At 52.2% G+C, this 23,929-nt stretch overlaps 3 protein-coding genes across 5 annotated transcripts; 1 reads left to right on the top strand and 2 right to left on the bottom strand.

The window, feature by feature from the left end:
- Positions 1–415: 415 nt before the first annotated feature.
- Positions 416–13,508, bottom strand: LOC108942424 (zinc finger protein 609-like). Its single transcript, XM_018765798.2, has 9 exons — positions 13,124–13,508; positions 9,719–10,607; positions 8,433–8,658; positions 6,909–6,996; positions 4,438–6,727; positions 3,926–4,325; positions 2,531–2,854; positions 2,363–2,441; positions 416–2,140 (listed from the first exon to the last, which is right to left on the bottom strand). The coding sequence occupies exons 2-8, from the start codon at positions 10,472–10,474 to the stop codon at positions 2,368–2,370; spliced, it is 4,158 nt and encodes a 1,385-aa protein (XP_018621314.1). The 5' UTR covers positions 10,475–10,607; positions 13,124–13,508; the 3' UTR covers positions 416–2,140; positions 2,363–2,367.
- Positions 13,509–14,507: 999 nt separating this feature from the next.
- On the bottom strand, positions 14,508–19,046 carry trip4 (thyroid hormone receptor interactor 4). Of its 3 annotated transcripts, XM_018765357.2 has the most exons (13): positions 18,941–19,046; positions 18,350–18,525; positions 18,141–18,271; positions 17,837–18,064; positions 17,326–17,404; positions 17,113–17,236; positions 16,803–17,018; positions 16,527–16,653; positions 16,269–16,447; positions 15,967–16,091; positions 15,799–15,890; positions 15,220–15,322; positions 14,508–14,838 (listed from the first exon to the last, which is right to left on the bottom strand). In XM_018765357.2, the coding sequence occupies exons 1-13, from the start codon at positions 19,018–19,020 to the stop codon at positions 14,774–14,776; spliced, it is 1,725 nt and encodes a 574-aa protein (XP_018620873.2). In that variant the 5' UTR covers positions 19,021–19,046; the 3' UTR covers positions 14,508–14,773. The 3 variants fall into 3 exon arrangements, with proteins under 3 accessions (XP_018620873.2, XP_018620874.2, XP_018620872.2); XM_018765358.2 differs by lacking the exon at positions 15,220–15,322; XM_018765356.2 differs by having other exon boundaries at positions 14,761–15,322.
- A 648-nt stretch (positions 19,047–19,694) lies between these two features.
- Positions 19,695–23,251, top strand: LOC108942169 (uncharacterized protein CFAP97D1). Its single transcript, XM_018765312.1, has 5 exons — positions 19,695–19,864; positions 19,967–20,047; positions 20,306–20,424; positions 22,797–22,977; positions 23,069–23,251. Exons 1-5 carry the CDS (start codon positions 19,772–19,774, stop codon positions 23,249–23,251), a joined length of 657 nt encoding a protein of 218 aa, XP_018620828.1. The 5' UTR covers positions 19,695–19,771.
- Positions 23,252–23,929: the final 678 nt, after the last annotated feature.

The raw sequence follows: 23,929 nt of genomic DNA on the forward strand, positions 1-23,929 counted from the left end.
GCGGAGGGAGCTGGAGCCATACTGGACCTGAACTGGGAACCAGCAGCAAATGTTAAGGTTTGGTTTTTCCATTCTTTGTTTCTTGTGCTCAGTCTGGAAATTCAGTTCAATCAGTGCATTTTTACCCCACAGTAAAGTACAATGCTGGTTTATCAGTGACTTTGTTGGTGTAGCAGTTTAATACAAACTGGTAATTGTACACCAGTTATTTTAATATGTCCATTGTAGAGCCTACAGAAGCACCACCGTGACGTATCTCTTCCAGACATGGTGAGTCAGGTTCTCGTGAGAAATACTCTATTTTTATCTAGCAACTGATGTCAGTTCATCCCTGTTGGGGTCCCAGATGTCCACTGGGAAGGACAGGAATCCTCTCCAATGAATGGCACTGAGGGATAGGATTGATTGTCTCATAAAAAGATTTATTTTTTCCGCCTAAATGTACAAAGGCAAGGTACAGTACTGTATAAAAAAATGTGGTAATGTACACTTTACAGAATAGGAAACCAATGGGAGCAGACCTGAATGAGGGGAAGGGGGCATCTGAAACACTACAAAAAATACACATCTGTAAATATCTCATTCAAGTACCGATGACTGACTAAGCACTGGTGAGGAGTGAGGGTGGGAGGGGGGCAGAGTCTGATGAGAGAACTGAATCCCCACCCAACACGTGGTTGGATAACTGAAATCCAACCAGCACCATTTCAGAGAATCTTAACATGTAATGTGAAACAGAAGGTTGTAACAAAATAATTGGAATTTTGGAAATGTTCTCTAGAATGAATGGAGTTGCAGTGAGCAGACAGTTGCTGGCACAGTTCTTCTGGGGATTCAGCCTCAAACCTTCTGGGCCCTATCTTGGTTTACACCCCTCTGAACTTGGGCTCGTAGATAAGGTAAAACCACGGTGTGTGGAACATGTGAAGAATGCCTACTGGATTCAACATGAATGTGTGAAATTGTGGTTTATTGTTGGGACAAGTGACTGAAATCCCCCAAATGGAAGCAGTTCAACCAGCTGGGGGCGCTTTGACTCGGGAACATGTCCCAGACCCCTAGACTTACTAAACGCACCTGAGAGGACCTGCTGGCAGCAGTGGAAGATGCAGGACACGAACCTGGATCTTGTTTGCGTTCACAAAGTCCTGAACGCAACGTCCAGTGGCCTGCAGGGGGCGCTAAAATTACCTAAGTTACTGCCAGTTAAAAGTGCCTGCCTGTACTGTTTTGGTGGTAGAGACCTGGACAACCTGCACAGCATCATGGTCTCTATGGCAAGAGGAAAACTTGACGGGGGGTCTGAGTGCACACTCAGTGTTTAAGGTCTGTTGTTTTCTAAGAAGGGAGTGAATGAGGGCAGGGTCTGACATACAAGTTTAGAGCTAAATTTCAAACGCAGAATTGTTTCACCAGCTACGCATCTCTTCATTTACGTAACAGTAGAAAAGAAAAATGGACAAAAAGGTATGAAATTCCGACAGGCTCTTTAAAATAACTCCTCTGTACAGTATATACAGAAATGGCAGCGCGGGGCATGGACACAACAGAGGATGCACTCAATTTGTCCTCAATGCCACAGCCGTGACTTAATGCTCTCATGACATTTTACAACGTGCAGAAGTAGCTCAACAGAGAAACAGTTGGGAAGAGCGAGAGCAGCCCGGCGGCCCCCCGCAGCGGTAACGTGGTGGTGGGACTCGATCTGTCACTGGGGTGGGCGATGGATGCTGAAGCATTACACCAGCTGTCGAGGGTCCCACATAAAACAGGTGATGTCACTGTGCTAAATACCGACACCCACCACAGACCACAAGGACCAGGGGAAGGTGGCGATGTGAGTCATTATGCCCCTTGACCACCCCGTACCGATGCACCAGAACCCTTCCACAAGCAGTGTGACTTGGTCCATTCCTCTATCCCCTCTTCAGTGACAGGTGGACCTCAGGCAGCATCCCTTCAGACTGCAGGAACCCTGGTGGGTGGGCGGTAGCACTTGCTGGGAGGAGGAGGACCCGCCAAGCAGAAAAACAAAAATACAGAAACACCATTGAACTGATGTCTAGATGAGCTTTGCGCACCGCCTCATGTGATCCAGTCACATGGCTCCTGCAAGGCTGCAGCTGGTGATCGGGTGACCCTGTGTAAAGGAGATGCGTTTCAGCTGGCTGCCACAGGAAATCAGTCTCGCCCTATTCAGATGTGTAACTACATTACCTCAACTTACAAACACAACTGGGATCGGTAGTTCGAAGTCTGCTCATACCTGCTTCACCAACTGCATCAATTCAGGCTAAGTACAGCGATCCAAGGCCACTACAGGCCTCATCAAACGTGAGCCCACCTGCTGCCTACGACTTACCGTTCTCACCTCCTCGCTGGGGGGTACAGGGAGGGTGCTGAGGCCTGCTGACTGGCAACGATGGCTGATGATGACAGACCTGCGAATGGAGAAAGTTATTTTCAGCGGGCAAACATCCTGACCGCAGCATGTTGGGTGATGACCGTGGCGATGTGTGCGCAAACTTACCTGCAGCATAGGACAAGTCATACTGCCCTGAGAGCAGGGGGTAGCCCAGGTGGTGGTGGGTGGGAACGATGCGCTGCGAGGGTGAGGACCGGGGCCGGTCCAGGTCCCTGTCGCGGTCCAGCCGCTCCCTCTCGTGGCCTCCCTTCTCGCTTGGGGACTTGCTCTTGTACTGGCTGGCGTGCTGGTGTAAGATGTCCAGAGCCTTGGCCTCAGAGGCAGCCTTGCCGCTGACTGTGGGGCTGCCGCGCGATTTGTCTCCTTCCTCGGCACCACCCACCTTGCTGCCATAGTGGGAGAAGGGATAACCTGCCGACAGGTAGGACCCTGGAGGAGTGAGCGGGCAATTAGTGCAGACAGGCGAGTAACCAAACCTTTCCCATAATTCATATCTCCGTTTGAGGAAGTGGACAGCTGGTAGCATAGTGATTAGTGACTGCCTTTGGATCCAAAGGTCGCAGGTTTGATCCCCACCTCTGGCTGTAGTACCCTTGAGCAAGGTACTTACCCTGAATTGTTCCAGTAAAATTACCCAGCTATATAAATGGGTAAATAATTGTAACCTCAACAGTGTAAGTCGCTTTGGAGAAAAGCGTCAGCTAAATGAATGAATGTACGTTGGGCGGAAGTTTAGTTCAAGATGAAATGCACAGAAGTCTATATCTCGGTAACAACTACGATATCACTGTGCCTTCCATGCAGTCTAGATGCAAAGAGCTCCTCAGAAGGGAGTCGGGTGTCCTGTATAATATCTACAGGATCCACCCAGCTCCCAGTCCAACTTCCACCTGGACAACTGCAACTCTGTCTGTCTGCTCTTTCAGCCTCAGCCACCAAGCCCTAGATCTTATCCAGAATACAGTACAAGCTGTGTTTAACCTGCTGAAGTGTTCCCATAATTCTCCCCTCCTCTCCCCCATGACTTCCTGTAAGTTCAGCGCTGGTTACGGCCTATAAGACGGTTTAAGGATCTTAACCCAATACCTAAAGGACCAGATTGCTTCCTACAGCCCAGCAAGAGTGTTGTGCTCCTCTATCTCTGGCCAGCTGGTGATCCCACTCACAAGGGTCTAAAGTCCATAGATTCTTGGTTTACCCCCCCCCCGCCGGTGGATGAGCTCCATCTATCTGTCAAATGCCGAATGCCTCCCAGCATTCACGAAGGGTCTCGAACCCAGTTCTTTTAGACACTTTTCTCTGCTGGCTAGCCACCTACGTAAACTTGCATCACACCACCCTTCACAATCGCTTTTCGTGTTTCCTATCAATGCTGTGGTTCGAAAACTGCATCTACACCTAAAGTTCCTCGTGTTGTTGGTGCAGTTTTAACCTGTACGTCACTCTGACATGCTAAGCGCAAAATGACTAAATGCAAAGGTGTCGGACAGTAGTTTTCACCTGGGTAGTTCTGCATCATGACAGACGGCATCCCGCGGTAGCCGGGGTGATTGGGGTCATAGCCCTGTCCGTAGGGGTATCCGTGCACATACGGCATGTAGGACTGGTGCTGGGCCAGTGGGGAGGAGAACTGCATGTGAGCCGTGCCGCGAGGGTCCTTGCCCGCTGCCCGGTGGTCCTCTGCTGCGGACGTTCGTGGGTCGCCGCTCTCTTTACTCTCCTCCTTGGGCCGAGATCTGTCCTCTTTGCCCTTCCTGTCCCGGTCCCTCTCCCTGTGTCTCTCTTGCTCCCTCTCGTCCCGCCAGCGCTCCTCCTCCTGCTGCTGCTGCTGCTGCTGCTGCTTCTGTGCCTCGCAGTACTTACTGGGGTAAACATAGGGCCACAGGCGGGACTCCTGTTCCTACAGGAGGGGGAATTTGAGTGCAAAGTCAGGAGCAAAAGTCAGAGGCCCATGGCAGGCTGGGGGTATAAAACACGGCAGTAAGGAATGCTGAAAGGCGGCAGCCACTTACCTGTCGGTACCACATAGCTGAGTCCACAGAAGATCTATGCTCCTCCTTGATGTGATGAGCCCCCTCACTCAGCTTCATCTTCAGCCCCTCTGCTTGCTGCACCTGGCCTCTGGAGTCTTCCTTGGGGATGATGACTGATTTGGTGCCTTCTGCCGATGACTCCTTACACTTGCTGGGCGGTTGCACCTTGCCCAGGTCTGACAGACTGGGAGTCTTGGACAGGGTAGGGGGGATGGATGCCTTCTGCTTCCACTCCTCCTTCGTGGAGGACTCCCTGTCCTTCTTGTCTGCAGCGCGGTGGTGCTCCGCCACATGCCGCTGCCGCTCTTCAATCTGCTGCCGGTACGTGGGGTTCGTGCTCATGAGGTGGCTGTGGTAGGCCTGCTCCGAGTGGTACCCGTAGGGCGGCACGTAGGCGTACTGGTTGTAGTAAAGCGGCTGCATGTAGATGCTGGAGCGCTGCTGGATGACCGAGGGCTGCTGATGCTGGTGGTGGTGATGGTGGTGGTGATGCGGACTGGGGGTGCCGAGCTCAGGTTTGCGCTCCTCGTGGGGCTCCACCTTCACCTTGGCCTCCTGCTCCTCCTCTTTCTTCACCTTCATCGGTTGCCCCCCCTCAGTCAGCGGAGCAGCCACGGCCGAAGCCCCCGGGCTGGGGTTCGTGTAGCTGGGAGAGTAGTAGTTATCATACGTGCTATAGTAAGGCGACTCCTTGCTTGGGGTTTGTGAGGGGAAAAGAGATTTTTTAGCACCTTCCCGCACTACCTGCTCCTCAGTTTTGGCTTTGACGTTCTCCACCTTGGCCTCTGCATCTTCCCCGGCGTCGGAGATGTCCGAATACGCAGGGCTGTTGGTCTTCGCCGAGGAGTTGTCAGCCCCATTCTGCGCAGCCCCCTGCAAGGGTGCGAGGGGCTGTCCCCCACCGCCGCCCTCCAGCCGGTTGCCAACACCGATGGACGGGCTGGGCGCGTTGTCGCTGAAGCTGTAGATCTTGTCCGCCTCTGCCTTGATGCTGGCCAGGCGGCTCTGATGGGGGTCGGAGGAGCCGTTGAGGAGCCCGTCGCTCTTGGCTCCTGAGTCGGAGCACTCCGAATATGGACTCTTGCCCTCCTCTGGTTTGGCTCCTTTCCCTGGGGGGCGAGGACTCTCTGCATCTTTACCCGCCTCCTTCTTCTTCTTCTCCTTCTTCTTCTTGTCCTTGGAGGAGCTCAGAGAGGGGCTCACCGCCGAGGGGTCTCCCATGGCGACGGGCTTTGGCTGGATGCCTTTTAACTGGGGGCTTTTGGGGACACTCTGGACCACGGTACTCAAAGCAGGACCCTGGGGACCTGCCGAAAACGAGGCTGTCGACATGGGGTACAGCTGCTGGGACGTGCTGGTGGGAGGCCCGGGTCTCACACACTTCACACTCTTGTGCGAGGACTTCTCTGACTTGGCGCCGCCCGCTTTTCGGGATTTTTCCTTGTCCGAAGCCTTCCTGTCGTCCGTGCCATCGTTGCTGGCCTCGTCAGTGAGGCACGGTCCTTCCTCGCAGGCATCGGCTGAGCCTGCCGTCTCGAGATCTCCATCTGCAGGCCTCTTTTTGCCTGGCTGCTTGGAGACTAGCTTACCCGGCGAAGGAGAGGGACTGTGAGCGTCGAACCCTCGGCCTTTGGGAGCGAACGAGCACGCCGGAGACAGGCAGCCCCTCTGGGAGATAGATGCCCCGTTACAGCTGCTGCCTTCGGGCTGCAGAGCAGAGTCCTCGCCGCACTCGCTGTCCCCGTCCAAGTCCAGCTTGACGTCGTCATCGTTGTGTGCCCGCGCCTGGTGGTACCTCAGCCCGTTGATGTGCTTGTATTTTTTGTTACAGTTGGGGTGCGGGCAGTCGATAAGGACCGGCGAGGGGCAGCTGCGATCCAGGGGCGGGGGCAGCACGTCGGGCCGGACGGCGGAGGAGGCGGAGCCACTGCTCGAGTTGGTGCGCATGCGCTTGCTTCCCTTTGTGTCCTCCGAGCTCGAATTGGGCTCCATGTCAGAGGCAGGTTTGGTCTTGCGCTTGCTGCCGGACGACGGACTTGCCTTGATGTCCTCTGCATTGCTGTTGGGGGGAGTGCGGCGCTCCGAGGATGTCTGGCTGCCCCGGCGGCCCTTGCTGTTAGAGCCCGCCCGTGTTTTACTGCTGCCGCTGCCCTTGTTGTCCGAGGAGTTGCTGTTCTCCTGCACCGGGGTGTTGCTGTTGGGTCTGATGCGCTTCCCGCGCCCACGCCCGTTACGCATCTCCACATCGCTCGTGGGAGACTCGCAGAACCTGATGGGTGGGAGGAGGAGATATCAGCAACCAGCAGCGCGTGAACCTACAGAGCGCAGCAGATGCGCGAGTGGTAAAAATGCGGTATGTCAGACTTCCGCACAGCCAACTCCACAGTACCTCTAAAGTTTACCCTCTTACCAGCTCCCACCCAGTCAGACACCCCCATGCGCTCACTCACCTGGGTGGAGCCCAGTCATGCCGGGTGCAGTCCAGCAGGGTCCCCACGTATGTCTTGTTCCGCCAGGTAACGTTAACCACCAGCATCCCTAGAGGGACATGTTAGGAACAGGTGAGCAGAGTGGCCAGAGCATCATGGGGACCAGATGTTGACAGTAAGTTGATACCGACACACAATTGTTGGGAGAGGCTTCTCGAATGTGAGGAGGCATTTAGCAGTTCTGAGGGACGGAGGGAGCTCATGAAACTGAACTTGCACACTTTCAGTCTGGACTCATGAGTGGGAGGAGGTGGTAGCAGGGGCTGTGTCAACATGTTTGATATGACTTGAATTTACATTTGTTCATGTGGCTTTCTTTCCTCCACCGTGACTTGCAATGCTAAGGTTACAATTATTTGCTGTGGTAAAATTATGAAACTCTATAGATGGGTAATTTACCTTCAGTCTGAGTGGTGCTGGGGATTGAACCTGCACCCTTTGGATACAGAGGTAGTGGCTCTTGTCACTACGCTACTAGCTGTTCCCCATCCTCACCCCCTTTCCTGGCACCCTTTAGCATTAATGGAAGAGCTGTTTTGTTAGAACTAGCAGCCACTTTTCTCCAAAGCAACTTAATATTGTCACTGGAGATTTTGGGGTGGGGATTGAACCCAGGACCTTTGGATCCAAGGCCTGCAGTTCTAACCACTATGCTGCCAGCTGCTCTCCCACCTCCTGCTGGGACTAAGGGAAAAGCCATTTTGTCATAAAGTGACTTTTACAAGATTAAGGTTACAGTTATTATAACCTTAGTTATTTACCCACTTCTACAGCTTGGTGATTTTACTGGAGCAATGTAAGATAAGTACCTTGCATAGGGATTACAGGCGGTGATCAAACCTGTGACCTTCGGATCCAAAGGCAGTAACGCTAACCCCTAAGCTAGCAGCTATCCCCACTGCTCCTCTTCTCCACAGCTCACCACGATAGTGTGGCCCGAACGAGCTCCGTATTCGAACCTGCATCGCCTCACGCTGAACCTAGCACTGGACTCTTAAGCGGGGTTTAGGTTCTGGATGTCAGCCAGAATTACAGATGAGCAGTCCAGCAATGTCCCACAATGACTGAAGGTCAACATTTGGGTTTTGAACCAAAATCATGAGAAACTGCTAGAGAGGACTGTCCAATCAGGGCGTGTGTGTGAGCTCGCACTCCTCCGAAGGAACTCCTCTTCTGCTTCTTGTTTCAATTGATTTTACGGGATGGGGGGTGGCATCGCGCTAATTGAACTGAGAGGAAGGACGCGAAGAGGCATCACCACCTGTGAGACGTTAGTCAACCACCTGTGGGAGATGAACCACATCTCAGCGGCGCTTTAGTTCTCATGGTTTTTAAAAAAAAAAAAAAAAAAAAGACCATCGTCCCCTGCTGCTTGACTCTCGGGAAGGCGCTGTATCAACGAGCTGCTCCGGCTAGTGAGGTGAGCCTTGCCCCTTATTTGTGTGCGACAGCTCAAAGGTCACCGGACTTCATAGCCACCCTTACCGTCTTCGGTCTCCTGCCACACGATGCCTTCCAGGTTGACGCTGGTTCCCGGCTCGCAAGGGCCCAGACATTCGGGTTCGGTGGCCAGGCCCACGTCGGCCGTGTTCACCGCCGCGGAGCGCGTTCGAACCATTATCTGCTCGCAGGGCGAGGCGATGTCGCCGAGGGCCACCGGAGCCAGGAGCTGCAGGGGGGGGAGGGCAGGTGTGGACACCGGGGACTCAATCTGGGGGGAGAGAGCAAGGTCCAGGTCAGTGGTCCAGACTCGCTGGGAAAATCTCCCTCCTGCTTTCTCACACAGGCCAATGCTGCAGTGACCAGGAGAGTAGGCTGGTAATAAATTCCATGTGGAAACAACTGGATAGTCATTGACTATTTAACAATAAGCCCCCAACCAAGAAACACACATGCAGAGCAAGGTGTGAAGGGGATGAGCTCTGCGTCACCTGCTGCCCAATCCACTACTGCTGTTGGTTTGTGGGTCTAAAACGCCACTTCTGACACCTCATGGTTCTCACACATCTATAAAAACAGACACTGAAAGTGCCCCCCCCCAAAAAAAAGGAGAGGCGTGATCACACAAGCTGCGTGAGAACAGAGAGGTGGGGCAGAGTCAAAGAGAAGAGACCCATGACACATCACACCCAACCCACAGAAAACATCTTCCTCATTAGGGGCCATGGTGAGAGCTAACCCTCAATGAAGATGGGGGAGGTTGAACGGTTGCCATAGTTACAAACGTGAGACTCTGCAGACTCACTTAGTAGTTATTACCCATTTATACAGCTTGGTAAATTTGGGAGAGTACCGTGGGGAGGGCAACCTGCTCAGAATCCAGCAGGAAACATCCTACAGAAGCTCCTCCAGCACCTGATGCTTCACATCCCATAACCACGCAAAAAAGGAGAAACATCTGGTGTGTTTAGAAGAACTGCTGCAGGGCAGGGGAGAAAAAAGAGGCGGTTCTGGTCCCGACTGTGGGATCACGTCCCAGCTGTTGGTCTGCTTGTCCTTCACTCCAGACTCAAACTCTCCTGTGGTCAAACGGTGGACCAAACGAAAGCCTTACGTTCAGTGACGTTCGTTGGGCCACATCAATCCCACACCATACTGTCTCACACCAACTCCACCCAGTCTCAACACTGTCCAATCAGATCCCATCCAATGAAACCTCACCAGTCCAATCAGTTTCCAGCTAATCACACACCAACCAATCAGACTGCACGTAATCCCTACCTGTCCAGTCAAGACTCCAGCCAATCCCAGCCCACCCCTGAGCCACTCACCTTTTCACTCTTCACCTTCTTCGTGGCCCTGCATTCTCCGCCCTCCGGATCCTCAGGTTCTGTCTTAATGGTCAAAGACGGGATCATTCCAGGAGACTCCGCCGCCACGTTCCCGAGCAACTCGGTCGCGGCCGAGTCCGTGCAAGGCGGACCCTCGAAAGGGGCGCCGCGGACGACCCCCAGAGTAAGCGCTGGAGCGCCCCCTTCTTTCTCCAGGGCGATCGCGGTGACTGCGGCTCCCTCGCTCTTCTCCTTCTTGTTCTTTGTCGAACAGCCTTCCTTGTCCTTTTTCGCGCCGGGAACGTTACGGGACGCTTTCCCGCCCTTCTCGTTCCCCTTCCCAGAGGCCGAAGTTGCTGAGGTGCCCATGGGGGCGGAGCTCATAGCCGCACCGGCACCCTCCACCTGAGCGCGACCGTGGGCCTCCTTCTTGGCGCCATCGGCAGCCAAAGCCTTTCCGGCTTCTTTGGAGTTCTTACTGCGCTTGGATTTGGCCTTGCTCTCCTTGCCCTGGGGAGTGGGCACGGGACTTACGAATTTGATGTTCTCGGGCAAAGCCGCCACGGCACTGGGGGGGGCACCCATGGCCCCGCCCTCCTTGGTGCCAGACATCTCGAGTTTGTCCTTCTCTAGGTCCGCGTCGAGGTCAATGATCAGATTGCCAACGCCAATGTCCCACTCATCGCCGCTGTCGTAGGGGTCCACCGCATTCGAGTCCACAGCTTTGCCGCCTGCAGCGCCACCACTGAGGGACATCTTAGTGCCAGCGGCCCAGGTTCGACAGTTGGGTGTGATGCCTACTCACGCCACCGGGGGCAGCAGTAGTAGCAGCAGCAGCAGGCTGGCGGCAGCCTCAGGGTCTCCGTGTCCCAACTAGCCACATCTTGCCCTGAAAAAGGAAAGCGAGAGACACTACAGTCACTTAGATAACGAGACTCATGGAGATGAATTCCTAAGGAGTTTCGGCAATCAGACCGAATCAGCCTAAACCAGCAGAGATATAACAGCAGGACTCCACAGAGACCTATTTCAAAGACTGGTTCCCATGTGGAGATACAGGTTCCCATATGGAATACCACGTGGAGATACTGTTTCTCACATGGAGATGCTGGTCCCCACTGGAGACACAAGTTCCCTCTCCATTTTACTCATCACTCCCAGTAGTTCTCTCCTGGAAGTGCCGACACAGCACTTTGGGAATCTTCTTGCATCCAATCTCCTCTTGGATTCACCCTGTCGTCACCATGTGGTGTTCAGCCTCCTAACCAACGGCCTTCAAAGTGCATCGTGAGGCATCGCCGTGACGCCAAGAGCCACAACTAACCCCGTCTTCCCTCACCGTGATTGAGGCGCCTGAGCTCTCCAGCAGGAGGCGCAATCACAGCAGAGCAAGAAATCGGAGAGCTGCGAACACTGGAGGACCAGCGTAAACACTGACCTTTGTGTCATGTTCGGAGACGCACCTCTGAAACCACGACCGCAAGGCGACAGGATACTCCTTTTACATTACATTTATGCATTTAGCAGATTCTTTTCTCCAAAGTGACGTACATCTCTTTTAATTTATAGCGCAGACAGAACATTCTGGACTAGTTCTGAAACCTAGCTCAGGGAGGGGCGCCTCTCTACGGAGGCCCCAGGGAGGAACATCAGAGCTTCGCTTCACTTCAGGCAAAGTACCTTTATCAAGGGTACTGCAGTGGGGGTGGGTGGTCGAACCAGGTCACACTAAGGTCATGCTGAGGTCACGGTGAGGTCACCCCAGTGCCGACCAAACTGACAGCAGCAGTTCACGAACCTCCACTGTTAACCCAGCAAGTGACACACCTCCCTGTGGGTCAAGGGTCACATGTGACAATCTCCAGGGTACCAGCAGGCTGCACGTGGCCCCGCCCATCCAAAAAAGATTTGCCTGCACTTCCATCTGTCACCACTAGGTGTCAGTAAAATGCTTCCAGGCAATAAAAACACAATAGGAGCGTAGAAGCGCCTTCATTCAACTCATTTCCACAGTGTTTACAGCTTGTGTTTCATGTTCTCATGCTGCGTCTCTCGCAGTCCTCCAAACAAATATTTCAAACAAACACTCCACATTAGTATCTAGGGGGATCGTGGTACTGTGGGAGAAAATCCACAAAGAAATCATAAGATGAGGTATTTCGGTCAAGGTTTACAGTAAAACCTTCACTAATTTATAGAGGTTTACATTGCTGTACCTCACTAGTTAGGAGTTTTAAACTCTACTACGGCGATAAAAACCACACCCTCATGTGTAGTTTTGTCTGGTTACTTTATAACAACATAGATTCAATGTTAATTTATCTATCTGACACATCTCTCCAGAATGACTTGTAGTGTTAAGGTATTTACACTGATTTACTCATTTATTCGGCAGGGTAGTTCTACTGTTCACTGTTATTTTTCAAGGGTAAGTACCTTGATCAAGGGTACTATAGTTGGAGGAGGGTTTCGAACCTGCGACCTTTGGATCCAAAGGGAGAAGCTCTAGCCACATTACCAGTTGCCCCCACATATATCCAACTAAAATATTAATACATGTCTATTCAATATGTTCTACTATCTACTACAAACACGAGAGTTTAAATGATCACTATTAGGAGTTTAAATCAATTGAACCCAAAAGGAATATTTGAGCCTGTAGGATGAAATTTAACGGCCTTTCCTGGAGCAGAAGATCCACCTCAGCTGCGAGTCCGATTTGGACGCGAATAAACACCATCGGAGCAGAGGAACTCATGCGGTGGCACAAGTTGCATTCAACTGAGATGTTCTGCCATGTTCTCTGAGGCCTCCAGCACACCTAGGGGGCTCCGGGATGGGGGGGGTTGGGAGGGACCCCCTGAACACACCAGCACTGGGGGTCCAGCAGGTCCACAGCAGGTGTTCCTTCTCACCATTCACTGACCCCAGGAGGAGGACAGGTCCTGTGTCAAGTGGAATTCTAGGTGAGGACCACCACTACTGCCTGTCAACAGCTGGACATCTCTCATTGTTACCAACCATAAGCCCCCCCCACGCACCAGAGCTCACTCAGTCAATGTCCCCGGAGTCTCACACACGGACATTACACACTTCTGGCACCGTCCTTATGACCACAGCGATGGACACTGCTCAGCTCAGCCCGACTCTCCACTGATCTCCAGCAACCCACCACTTCCCCCCCCCTCGTCCGTCCTCACGACGCCGCCTCGCGCTGTCCACCGCGGGATCGGACCCCGAACACCCTGACAGGACGAGCACGTGCACGTGCACGTCGGGCTGCCGCGGGAACTCCCAGACAAAGGGTTCCCGGGCACGGCGGAGCGCGCACACGACACGGGCGGCACGCAGACGTCGGCGGCGGCACGCGCAGGCCCACACGCGCTCCCACGGTGACCTACTCACCCCTGCGGACACTCCGACCCACGGTGGCACGTGCGGGGACACTCCATAGATCCACAGAGGTCGGGCAAGACCGCCGGAGCTCCCAGAATTCCCCCCGACGGCGTAACAACTCCCAGAAATCCACAGCGGAGGAGGAGGAGGATGAGGAGGAAGGCCACTTCAGTGGAGCACGGCCATCACGCGCGAGATCCTCCTCGAACCCCGACGATCAGCCAACAATCAAGCAACGACAGACCAATAATTCGAATAATCCCCTCAATCCGCGCGATGCGGGCGAATCGGACCCTCGATTGGCCCCTGCGGCCTCCAGGCGCTCGAATCCCGCGGAAAGGAGCCGCAGCGCCTCCGCCGAGCGTCGCTTCTGGACACGGATACAATGTAGCGAGCAGCAGACAAGGCGGCCGCCAAAGTGCGGAGCGGAGCGCAGTGGAATGGAGCTGGAGCTCCGAGTTGGCAACGGGGAAATCCCGGAGCTGGATCACCGGGAGGATCTGGAAGCACAGGTGTTCGCCAGTGTCTCCGGGCGAACGCGGAGCTGGATCGTTGAGCGAAAAGCACACAGGCAGTAAATGAAGCGCCTAATAGTTTGTCCCATATTTTATTTATTCATAATATTTCATTTCGTTTCAAAATGAAAAGCTCAGAGCGCTCTCTTCGGTCCAGTCAGTACAATAAACGTAAACGTAAGCAAACACCCATTATGCTGGCTCCCCTTGACATGAGCGTGGCAGCGCCTTTATTCGACCCACTTCCACCGGGTTTACAGCTCAGCTCTCCTCTCCTCGTGCTATGATTGTATGTTCATGGGTCCAAGGGTTTGCACACGTACATGATGTAAAGGAATCAGGGCAGGAGGCCTTAGGGTGGTTTTCTGCCCCGGTTCCTTGACAATCACAGCAGCGAGAGCGGAACACATTCACCTGGTGACCCGAACGGGTCTGGGGTTCTACCGATACCGGTCGGTCGAGGTTCTGGGGAGACAAAGCAGCAGAGAGAAGGACGTTGTGGGAAGACCTGGGGCGGTGAAGTTGAACTGTGATGGTGGTGAACCTGCTTCCCTTGAACAGATGGGTACAGAAGAACAGACCATAATGTGCAGATGTGACACCAGGTGACAGACGTTGTTTTGGTCCGTAAACACGGTTCACTTCAAACCGTCAGCTGGATAGAGTAATAAGCAGCTGGTTGGGCCACATCAGACTCCACTGGTGATGCTCAGCGCCACCAACCGCTCCAGTCAACTAATCACACACCCCACAGCAGGGGGGTACAGCACACTGGACCCTCCATTGCACCGCCGTGAACCTGGTAAAGCTCCACAGGGCACTGCTGCAGGAAGAGCACAGTGGTAGGGAGAGACCAGGAGGAAGAGGGTGGTGCTTAACACTCATCATGGGGACACTAGAGACATATGAAACTTCTCAATACAGTTTATTTACATTTTCATGTTTTTGTTGTTGTCAAACAGAATTCCACCAGAAACATTCTCGTTGACATTCATTTGCAGGATGCTCATTATTCTCTCCAGCCAGTAAAAGCGGTGAGTGACTGTTCAATGAAAGCATTCCAACCCGGGAGGAACCGGAAACACCATGACCCTCCCCACACGGACGGACCACTCTGATCCCATCTGGTCCCGGTCACACAGTGTCACACGGCTGGGGGAGCCATCAAACCCTTCTTGGCCCCTTGGTGATACACACTGTCCAGCTTCCCTGAAAGAGAGAGAAAGACGAGGCGTTAAAGGAGCCCGTTGGAGAACCTGGACACAAATGTGGTCAGTAAGGTGAGGACACTTGCTGACTGCCAGCTGTGGTGTGTACAGCATTCCCCTTAGGACCGTTATCCCTGCCCGGTAGGGTGGGTGGTGCATATGGTGCCTCCGGTTCAAATCCCAGAAGGAATTGAGAACAGAGCCCTAAAGGCAGCTGGAGAAGCGCTGAGTCACCAGTGCAGCAGACACTCACTAACTAGTCTGTGGATGTGAGCCCTGTCTGAGAATGAGTATTACAGGAGCGCTGTTCCAGTCCACAGTGTACACACACTACATGCCACACTGTTGAAACCACTGTGTGTGTGTGGCAGCTGGAACCTACAGATCTTGTGCTTCCCTTTCATGGGGAACTTAATGAGCAGCTCCTGGGGGTTTGTGCATACAAACACGAAGGACGATGCAGACTCCTCGCATGTGTTGGGGAACTGCAGGAATGAGAGAAAGAAAGACGTGAAGAGAGGCACCATCCACAGGAACTCGGTTGGTGGGTAAAACAGGGACAGCTGGTAGTGTGCTGGTTAGTGCTGTTGCCTTTGGACCTAAAGGTTGATTCCCACCTCTGGCTGTAATACTCTTGAGCAAGTTACTTACCCTAAAATTGCTCCAGTAACATTACCCAGCTGTATAAATGGGTAAATAATTGTAGGTAGTTTAACACTGTAAGTCACTTTGGAGAGAAGGGTCACGTAATCGTAAAATGATAAGATAGTTTCAGTGCGCCCCCTCCTGGTGAAGGATAAACAAGCAAGTGCAACATGACCTGTGCAAATGAGGGCAGTTTTACAGAGCACTGCTTTCATCACTGTCTGGAAGTACAAGGAAAAAAAGAGCATTTCTGGCACAGCTAATGTGACAAGACAGCTGTGTGTGTGTGCGTGTGTCACTGCCAGAGGGCACCAACCTGCTCCCTATACTGCTCCTGGGGAAGACAGTCCACGAGGTCGACACACCCCAGCAGGCAGCCTGTAGGGTACTCCTTGGGGAACTGGAGCTCTGGGGGACAGACACACACTGATGTAGAGAGAGTGTGTGGTCACCAGGCATGCACGCACACACAGGGTGTATATACCTTTGCCGTAGAGCTGGCGGTACATTGCCTCCACTTGGCTGGTCTCCTGGGGAGTGGGCTTCTTGGCGGCGGCTGCGATCCACAGACGCCCGCGGTGAGGGGTGTACCAGGTGCGGCCCTCCACCCTGCAGGCGGAACACGCACACACACACACATTCAGCTTCCTGCACCCAGGGAGTTCAGGGACTAGGCATACACCACAGTACACATTCCTCTTGATTCGCTATCGTGCTCAGCAATGAAGTTTTTTTCCCACTGGTTCCAAGGCTGGGTCCTTAACCACTGCACCCCCCTGGTGGTACCTTTTAATGCCCTTGACAAGCAGTGAGGCCCAGGGTTGGTGCATGCTGAGACACCAGCCTCCATCCACCATCTCCTGGAGCTCCGGGTCCTGCAGCCGCAGCCTGGTCCGCTCGGCACCTGCTGTTAACTCCATCCCTGGGGGCTTCTTTGGGACGCCATGGCTACTCACATCCACCCACTGTAACACAGGACACATGCAATCTCTACGCAGGCGTGGGCTGGGCATGGCCAGACATGAGCGAGGTGCCCCTACCCACCACTGGTGCCACATGTGCAATGTTGGGGTTGAGCAGTTCCCGCAGGTGTTGGCGGCCCTCGGTCGTGCTCGAACCATGGCTCGCGGTCAGAAAACCCTCCTTGACGGCCTGGACAGCCTCATCAAACCTGCAGAGGATGGAGAAGCTGGGGGGTCAGATACAGCACCGGGCGGGGCGACACGCAGCTCCCCCAGAATCCCACTGAACTCCCTGACGAAGTGAAACCAGGACCAGCGACACACACACGTGCTCCAGAAGTGACCCCCCGGCTCTCACTTCCTGTAGTAATGGCCCAGGTTGGCGCCTTCCTCCAACACTCGTCTGCCTGCAAAGTCCAGGGTGATCTTCCTGTCCCGCCGGGAGGCGTGGCGCAGCTGCCGAAGCTCCTCCTCCCGCCGCCGCAGTGCCTCCCTCTCCATCTGCGACAACCACTGGTTCGAGTCCGTGGCAAAGTAGTCGGACTCGTCATCCAGCACCTGAGTGCGCCGCACACTGGGAGGGTGGGGAGTGTCAGAAAAGAAATTCACTAATTTACCTGCACGTGACCAGGCACTGGAGTTATATTTTTATATGACACTCCACGCACCTGTTCCGGTCGAACTCCAGCAGCTTGTCCTTGTGTTGCACAGCCTTCTCCAACCCGGCCTTCATCCGGGCTTCCTGCGAGGGCAGGTGCTCCCTCTCCGCAGCCTCGGATGGCGTCCCGTGATCTGATGACATTACACGGTGACATCGCCTGCCGAAGCCCCCCAGATTGGTCCACACCGATGACATCGGCCGAGTTGTTTCGCAGTCTCACCTCCCATGAGCTTCCTGCGCAGCTTCTGGCTTTTGTTGGAGTCGCGCTGCAGAACCTCCTGTTCCTCTTTGGTGCACACCTCCAAATTCATTCATCCGTAGTCAATATCCACTTGTGCAACAAGTCAACATGTCCATCAAACACACAGTAACATTATTTACAATATTTACATATTTATCTTTTTTCCAAAGCAACTGACAATGTTTGCTTTGCACACTAAGTTGCTGATTTACCCATTTTATACAGTTGGGTAATTTTTTAACTCCATCAGTTTGGGATAAGGACTCTGTTCAAGGGTATTACTGCAGGAGCTGGGATTCGAACCCGTGTCCTTGGACAGCAAGGCTGCAGCTCTAACCACTAAAAACATGCGGAAGGTTTTAAATGTATTAAGAAGTTTCGACATGTTCTCCCACCGGGGTATGAAGACGACAGATATGCTAGGGTGCACTTTACAGACGATAAGACGGAGCCCGGGTGCAAGGCGTGTTCGCATCTCCGGGGGCCTCACCAAGCTGCCGCAGAAGAGGCACGGCCCTGAACCCTCCTGCTCGCACACGATGCGCCCGCACGTCAGGCAGTTGTTGACCAGGTGGTGCTTCTGCGCCAGGCAATCGCACGGGTGGCGCCCCGGCAGCATGACCGCCAGCCTATCCTGCCCCTCCTTGCCATACAGGCTCACAAACTTGGTCGTCTTCTTCCCCGAGGAGACACCGGCGCCCTTCTGTGCCTGCTGGGCCTGGAGGGGGAGAGGCAGTGCGCGTGAGCACTTCTCCGCGGCGCTCCGGTCCCGTTACGGTTGAGAAACAACCCACCTTCAAGAGATCAATGGGCGTCTTGACATCCTCTGGCTCCGGCTCCGGTTCCGTCACGGGCGTTACTTCCTGCTTGTTCCGCCCTTTCCGCTTGGACTTCCTCAGTGAGTCCTTTGCCCCATCGGGGGCCTCTGCACAGGGAGGAAACAGTAAGTTCAGCTGCTGTGCGCGACACTGCTGACCGCCCCGGCTGGGAAATGACTCTCTACCTGGAAAAGCCCCCTTCTTGGGGCACGAACCGCCGTTGCCTGGCGACGGTCTGCGCGACTGGCGCCATCGCTCCAGGAGCTCGTTGATGAACTGTTTCTTCTTGCCATCAGTCCCCTGCAGCAAGTCCCCGACGTACTCGGCGATCTCCTCCGCGTTGTCAATGGACAAGATGTACCTGCGTGTCGTTCCCCCCCGACAGGTCAGGTGTGCTTACATATCCAGTGACGCTCCCACCTGTGTGTCCTGCACTCCAAGTTTTGTCAAAGCCTCAGTGTTCATATAAACTACTAGTAATTATAATTTATAATTATAATATATAGAATATATATATGTAATATATGATATAAACATATATATATTCTAAAATGTCTGTGTGTAGAAGAGCAATTGTCAATTGTGGCCCATGTTTACCAACTAGCAAGAGCACCTAACGGAAGAGGAGTGAGGAACCACCTTCGTTCCACTCACACTGTGACTGTGTGAGTGAGAGAACGTTCACGACTCGAAACTAAGGCGACCGAAGAGCAGCTGGTAATGACCTGTCACAATATATATTCCGGAACACGGTGTTGTCACCCTGTCAAACTTACTGAACGATGTCGTCGCTCACATCCAACCCGAAGTCGCTCTTGAGCTGATTTACACACCAACTGCACAGCGAATCCGCCATCGCGCCTCAACAGCTGACGGCTAGACTGCCGGCGGAAATACGTCACTTCACTGCGGAAGTTATGTTTTTGCGGCGCACAGCGTTCCTTCACCAGAACTGGTCCGGGGAGCAAAAGATCCTTTTAGTGTCGGTTCCCACTGCTTCCAGTGATTCCTGTTGACAGTTCCTTTTAGTGTATAGCAAACTATAAATGTCGGTGTACGTTCGGATAAACAACTCCAATGAACATACGTCTTTAATAAATTCGTATTATAAAAGTAAATAAAAGTAAACTGTAAAATGGATTTATCTATCATTAATATAGATTTACCTGAGGATTTGTGATTAAAAACATACAGTATTGGTATACTGTCAGTAACATTCATAGAAAATAATAATAATAATAATAATAATAATAATAATAATAATAATAATAATAATATATGCTAAATTTTATTTGTAGGATACATCACTCCCTCAACGTACAGTAACAATTTCAATGACGGTAGTTCCCTTAGGCTATCCTAACACACAGTTCATTAAACGTGTTCCATCCTTCCTTTAATTTAACCTGTAAACAAGTGCTCTGTGCCCCTGAAGTCACCAAGGAGCTGGCATTAATATTTAACTGTCACCTAAGCTCTCAAACTGAGGGAAGCTCACCAGCGAGCCAGTATCGGTGGCGCCATAGCAACCGTGGTCGGCAGGGGTCCGGGACCAGGCCTCCGCTGGGGGTCCAGGCAGACAGGCCGGCGCGAGGGACGGCGATAAGATGCACAGAACCTATCAGCCCCTGAAGCCCTGTACCAATAAGTACCTGCAGAAGAAGTGGGACCAGGAGAGCTACGAGCAGCACAGGAGCAAGGTAAGTGGACAGAGGCGAAGGGGCCCCAGGGGAATCGGGGGTCCAGTGTGAACACATGGGGGCTGCAGCTCCCGTTGGATACAAAGAGCCGTGTTCCCCCAGGTAAGGGAGGCCAGAGCCGCGGTGGACACCGAAGGAGCTCCGACCCCAGTCCAAGTGCAGCTGAAGCTGAAAAAGCGCCAGGTGTGTGGACATGCGTGCACGTCTCGTACCGAGACCTTGAAAGCACCGTCCTCCATCCTTCTCCTTGCGTTTGAACGCCATCAGGTCACCGGGGAACTGGGCGCGTCTCGGTCCGTTATTCACATTCTCTGTGGCGGACACGAAAAGCCGAGCTGACCAGAAACAGCCCCCCCCCCCCAGCCTCAAAGCCACATTCGCACAGTCACAACGGCTGTTCTTTAATAAGTGTGCCACCTGCTGGTTGTGCCTGTGAACTAGCTGGAGGAGGAGAGGCTGGCCGTCATCGAGAGGGACAATCGGATCTTGTCCACCAAGCTGTCGCACATCGCCTGCTCCAACGGGCTCGTCGATCACAGGAACCACTACCCCCAGCGAAGGTGACGCGTCGCGGCGGAAGAGTCCGAGCACATTTTCAGACGATCCTTTCGACAGCCTGCTTTGCGGATCTACCGTAAATTGTTTTACATTGACATTTATTAATTTAGCGGACGCTTTTGTCCAAAGCGACGTACATCTCAGCAAAAGTACAATTTATGCATTACATTGAGAGAAGGAGACATAGCTGCAGACATGAAAGTCTCAAGCAAACCTAGTTTGTTCCCTACCGCTTGCTGCACCAAGGTTTATTGTTTGAGTAGGTGCACAAAACACAGGATAGACAAATCCCGATACCTTCCTACCATTTGTTTTTTTTTTTTTTAAATATTATAAGATGCGCAAATGAGCAAGTACAATACCAGAGTAGTGGCTGAATTAAAGTTGTATCTGAGGATGCTTCGGGAGTTACGATGCATGAACAGTTACACCATAGATGAGCTGGAGAGATCTTGGGTGAAGTGGTTCTGGAAGAGGTGAGTTTTCAGACCCTTCTTGAATGTAGACAGAGTTTCAGCAGTTCTGAGTGACGGGAAGGTCATTCCACCACAACGGACCCAGAACCAAGATCCTCCGAGCTTCGCCTTTCGTGCCCGGGACCACCAAGCGAGCAGAAGTAGATGAGCGAAGGGGCCTGGCTGGGGTGTACCAGTTGATCAAGTCCCGTAAATAGCCAGGAGCAGTTCTGTTGATGCATTTGTACACAGTCACCAGGTTTTAATCCTGTCTGTTTGAAATATAAGGCTGTTCCAGGTGTTTTGATCCATTTACTGAGCAAATGTTATTTCAAACCCGCTGGGAGAACGTCCCCTCAGCCACAAGAAAATCTCAATAAAAATTTAGATTTTTCCATCTCCATAGCTGTGTTAAACCAAAATGAAAATTCTTTTCTCATAAATTATGACGTTGGCCAATTATGGTCCACACGTGTTTGATTCAAATATCATCTCAACCTGCTTCTGCTAGAAAACACCTGATCTGCATGATGAAATTCATGAATTCTAGGATTTGTGTCCATCCCTCTGAAACTTCGGAGACAGTGCTACCGACCAGCCCTGCCAAATACATTAACCTTTTATTATCTCTGTTACATCTTTTGATACAGCCTGAAACTTACCAGTGAGTTTATTCTTAAAACAAGAGCTACTTAAGTCCCGGAAAATAACCAAGTTCCCCAGGTATTCTGCCTTCTGGAACTCTTCACAGCATGCACTTCCCAGTAATACACACACATGCATTTGCTGAAACCGCTTGTCCCAAGCAGGGGCGCGGTGAGCCGGAGCCTAACCCGGCAACACAGAGCACGAGGCTGGAGGGGGAGGGGACACACCCTGGACGGGACGCCAGTCCATCACAAGGCACTCCAAGCTGGACTTCAACACAAGACCCACCAGAGAGCAAGACCCGGCCAAATCCGTTGCACCACCGCGCCCCCCCTCCCCATAATAAGTAAAGGAAAATAATACAAGACATACAACGAGTAATACGATGACTAGTACGTGATAAAAGTAAAAGAATATAAAAAGCAGGTACAGTTCAGCACCCCTGTACTGTATGATGTATCTATATATTTCCACCTTCTCTTTTGTTCTGTGCTGTCATCAGTTACAGTGAACAAATTAATTAATTGAAAATTTTATCACGATCACGAGTACATAAACATTGTATTTCATAAAAATAATCATGTCTTTAATCTTTCATATTTTCTTGAAATTGTTTTCTCTCTTCCTCCTTTTTTTGCTTTGATCTCTTCAGTTCATGTAGGGTATAATTGCTCAGATCAATCCTCTACAGAGTCATTCCTGCAATACAATGTAAATGTTTATACTGTATGTATCACCGAAAAAAACTACTAGGAAGGTGATATTCTGGTGAAGTTTTATGCAGCTACTTGTATGATGAATGCTGGTACATTTGGTGAAGGAAACTAACTGTACTTAAGAGTCACACATCTGCAGCTGCTTCTTTCTCCTAAGGTAATGCACAAACTATTTCCTACGAGATGTACGTCGCTTTGGAGAAACGCGTCTGCTAAATGAATAAATGTTTTTATGAACAGCGGTGGGTAACGGCAACACCGACACAAGCAGCACCCTAAAGAATTGTAAATATGCCTGCATTCATAAAAAAAGTGCAAAAGGTCAAAGGCTGCAGCATTTCAGAGGTGCGATCAGGAAGCACTGCCTGTTTAGTTTCAAAAGGGCATTCAGACATTCCACAACTCCTTAGACTCATCATGCAGAAAAAAAAAAAAAAAAAATTGGTCTGAGTTTTATACACATCAGCAATGGGTATGTGATATGTAGTCACACCTCGAATTTTTTTCTGAGGTTTATCGAAACGTCTCGCGGTCGAACCCGCTCTTCTCCTGCAGCTTGAACGGAGCCAAGAGGAGAGAGGAGTTTCTGCTGGTGACCCAGGAGAACCAGGCCATCCTGCGGCGCATCAAGGCTCGCGAGTCCGAATACCGACGGCAGCTCTGGGAGGAGCACTGTGAGCGTGCGGAGTGCTGGCGGGACGCCATCGCTCGGTACCCGCGTGGCATCGCCCAACAGGTTCTTCCCTCTCACCTGCCACACATCCCAGGTCAAAGGTCGATGTCGGAGACGCTGTGACCGAAACACACATTTGTTTCTCCAAACGCAGAGACCCAGGAGGACCGTGAGGTTTGTGGACTCGGAGCCCAAGGACAGCGGACAGTACTCAGGGAGCGGCGCTCGAGACGACGACTCCGCTCGGCGTCCAGCTGAAGATGCAAATGGCGAAACGCGGCACCGGGTCAGAGCAGGGAAACCCCGCCTCCCCCCGCTGAAGGGTGCAGTCAAGTAAACATACATCAATTTTAACTCACAGGTTCAGCTGCAGTTTCTACTAAAATGTTATTTGCTTCATTTTGAACATTTGCGTCATATTTGTGGGCTTAAACAGCTGCTGTTTCCACCTGCTGGAAAAACTGCGGGGGGGAGAAAGAGGGAAAAAAAAAAAATCGAAACCCCAGTTTGACGAGTCATTTTACCCTGTTTGTCCTGATGGATTCAGCTTGAGGGGCAACAGAGCCCAGAGACACAATATACATACATCATAATTAGCACAAAAACAGGCACAGGCCAACCGTTTACCGCAGTAAAGCCTTTCAAAGCACTAAGCGTGAGTCTGCTACATTCGGTGCTGGCAGAAGTTCAAGTTGACAGCATTTGTAAATGAACCCGAAGGACGCAGGTTCAAATCCCTCCTCTCGCTGTAGTGCCCTTGAGCAAAGCGCTTAGAATTAAAAGATACCTTGAGCAGCATCTCCGATGACTGAGGGAAAGGTGTGACTCAGGCCTCAGTGCTGCTCTCGGCACTCATAACATGCAATGTTCCGCATGGTCAAATTTAATTAACTCTGCTGGGCCAACCACCCTCTAACACACACACACACACACACACACACACACACACACACACACACACACACACACACACACACACACACTACTGTAAGTAAACAGAGTTTTCATGGTAAAA

The sequence above is a fragment of the Scleropages formosus genome, chromosome 5, assembly GCF_900964775.1.
Source record: "Scleropages formosus chromosome 5, fSclFor1.1, whole genome shotgun sequence".
NCBI lineage: Eukaryota > Metazoa > Chordata > Actinopteri > Osteoglossiformes > Osteoglossidae > Scleropages > Scleropages formosus.

Bases quoted from the DNA above. Each gene is read 5' to 3' on its own strand.
- LOC108942424 (XM_018765798.2), bottom strand. From the start codon at position 10,474: ATGTCCCTCAGTGGTGGCGCTGCAGGCGGCAAAGCTGTGGACTCGAAT. The intron at 8,659-9,718 runs GTGAGTGGCTCA...CTCTCCCCCCAG, and splicing joins AGAAGGTGAAGAGTGAAAAG to ATTGAGTCCCCGGTGTCCAC. The intron at 6,728-6,908 runs GTGAGTGAGCGC...CCCACCCATCAG, and splicing joins CATGACTGGGCTCCACCCAG to GTTCTGCGAGTCTCCCACGA.
- trip4 (XM_018765356.2), bottom strand. From the start codon at position 19,020: ATGGCGGATTCGCTGTGCAGTTGGTGTGTAAATCAGCTCAAGAGCGAC. The intron at 16,654-16,802 runs GTGAGAGCCGGG...CATCCTCTGCAG, and splicing joins CTGGGCCATTACTACAGGAA to GTTTGATGAGGCTGTCCAGG. The intron at 16,448-16,526 runs GTGGGTAGGGGC...CCTGTGTTACAG, and splicing joins TTGCACATGTGGCACCAGTG to TGGGTGGATGTGAGTAGCCA.
- LOC108942169 (XM_018765312.1), top strand. From the start codon at position 19,772: ATGCACAGAACCTATCAGCCCCTGAAGCCCTGTACCAATAAGTACCTG. The intron at 20,048-20,305 runs GTGTGTGGACAT...CCTGTGAACTAG, and splicing joins TGAAGCTGAAAAAGCGCCAG to CTGGAGGAGGAGAGGCTGGC. The intron at 22,978-23,068 runs GTTCTTCCCTCT...CTCCAAACGCAG, and splicing joins CGCGTGGCATCGCCCAACAG to AGACCCAGGAGGACCGTGAG.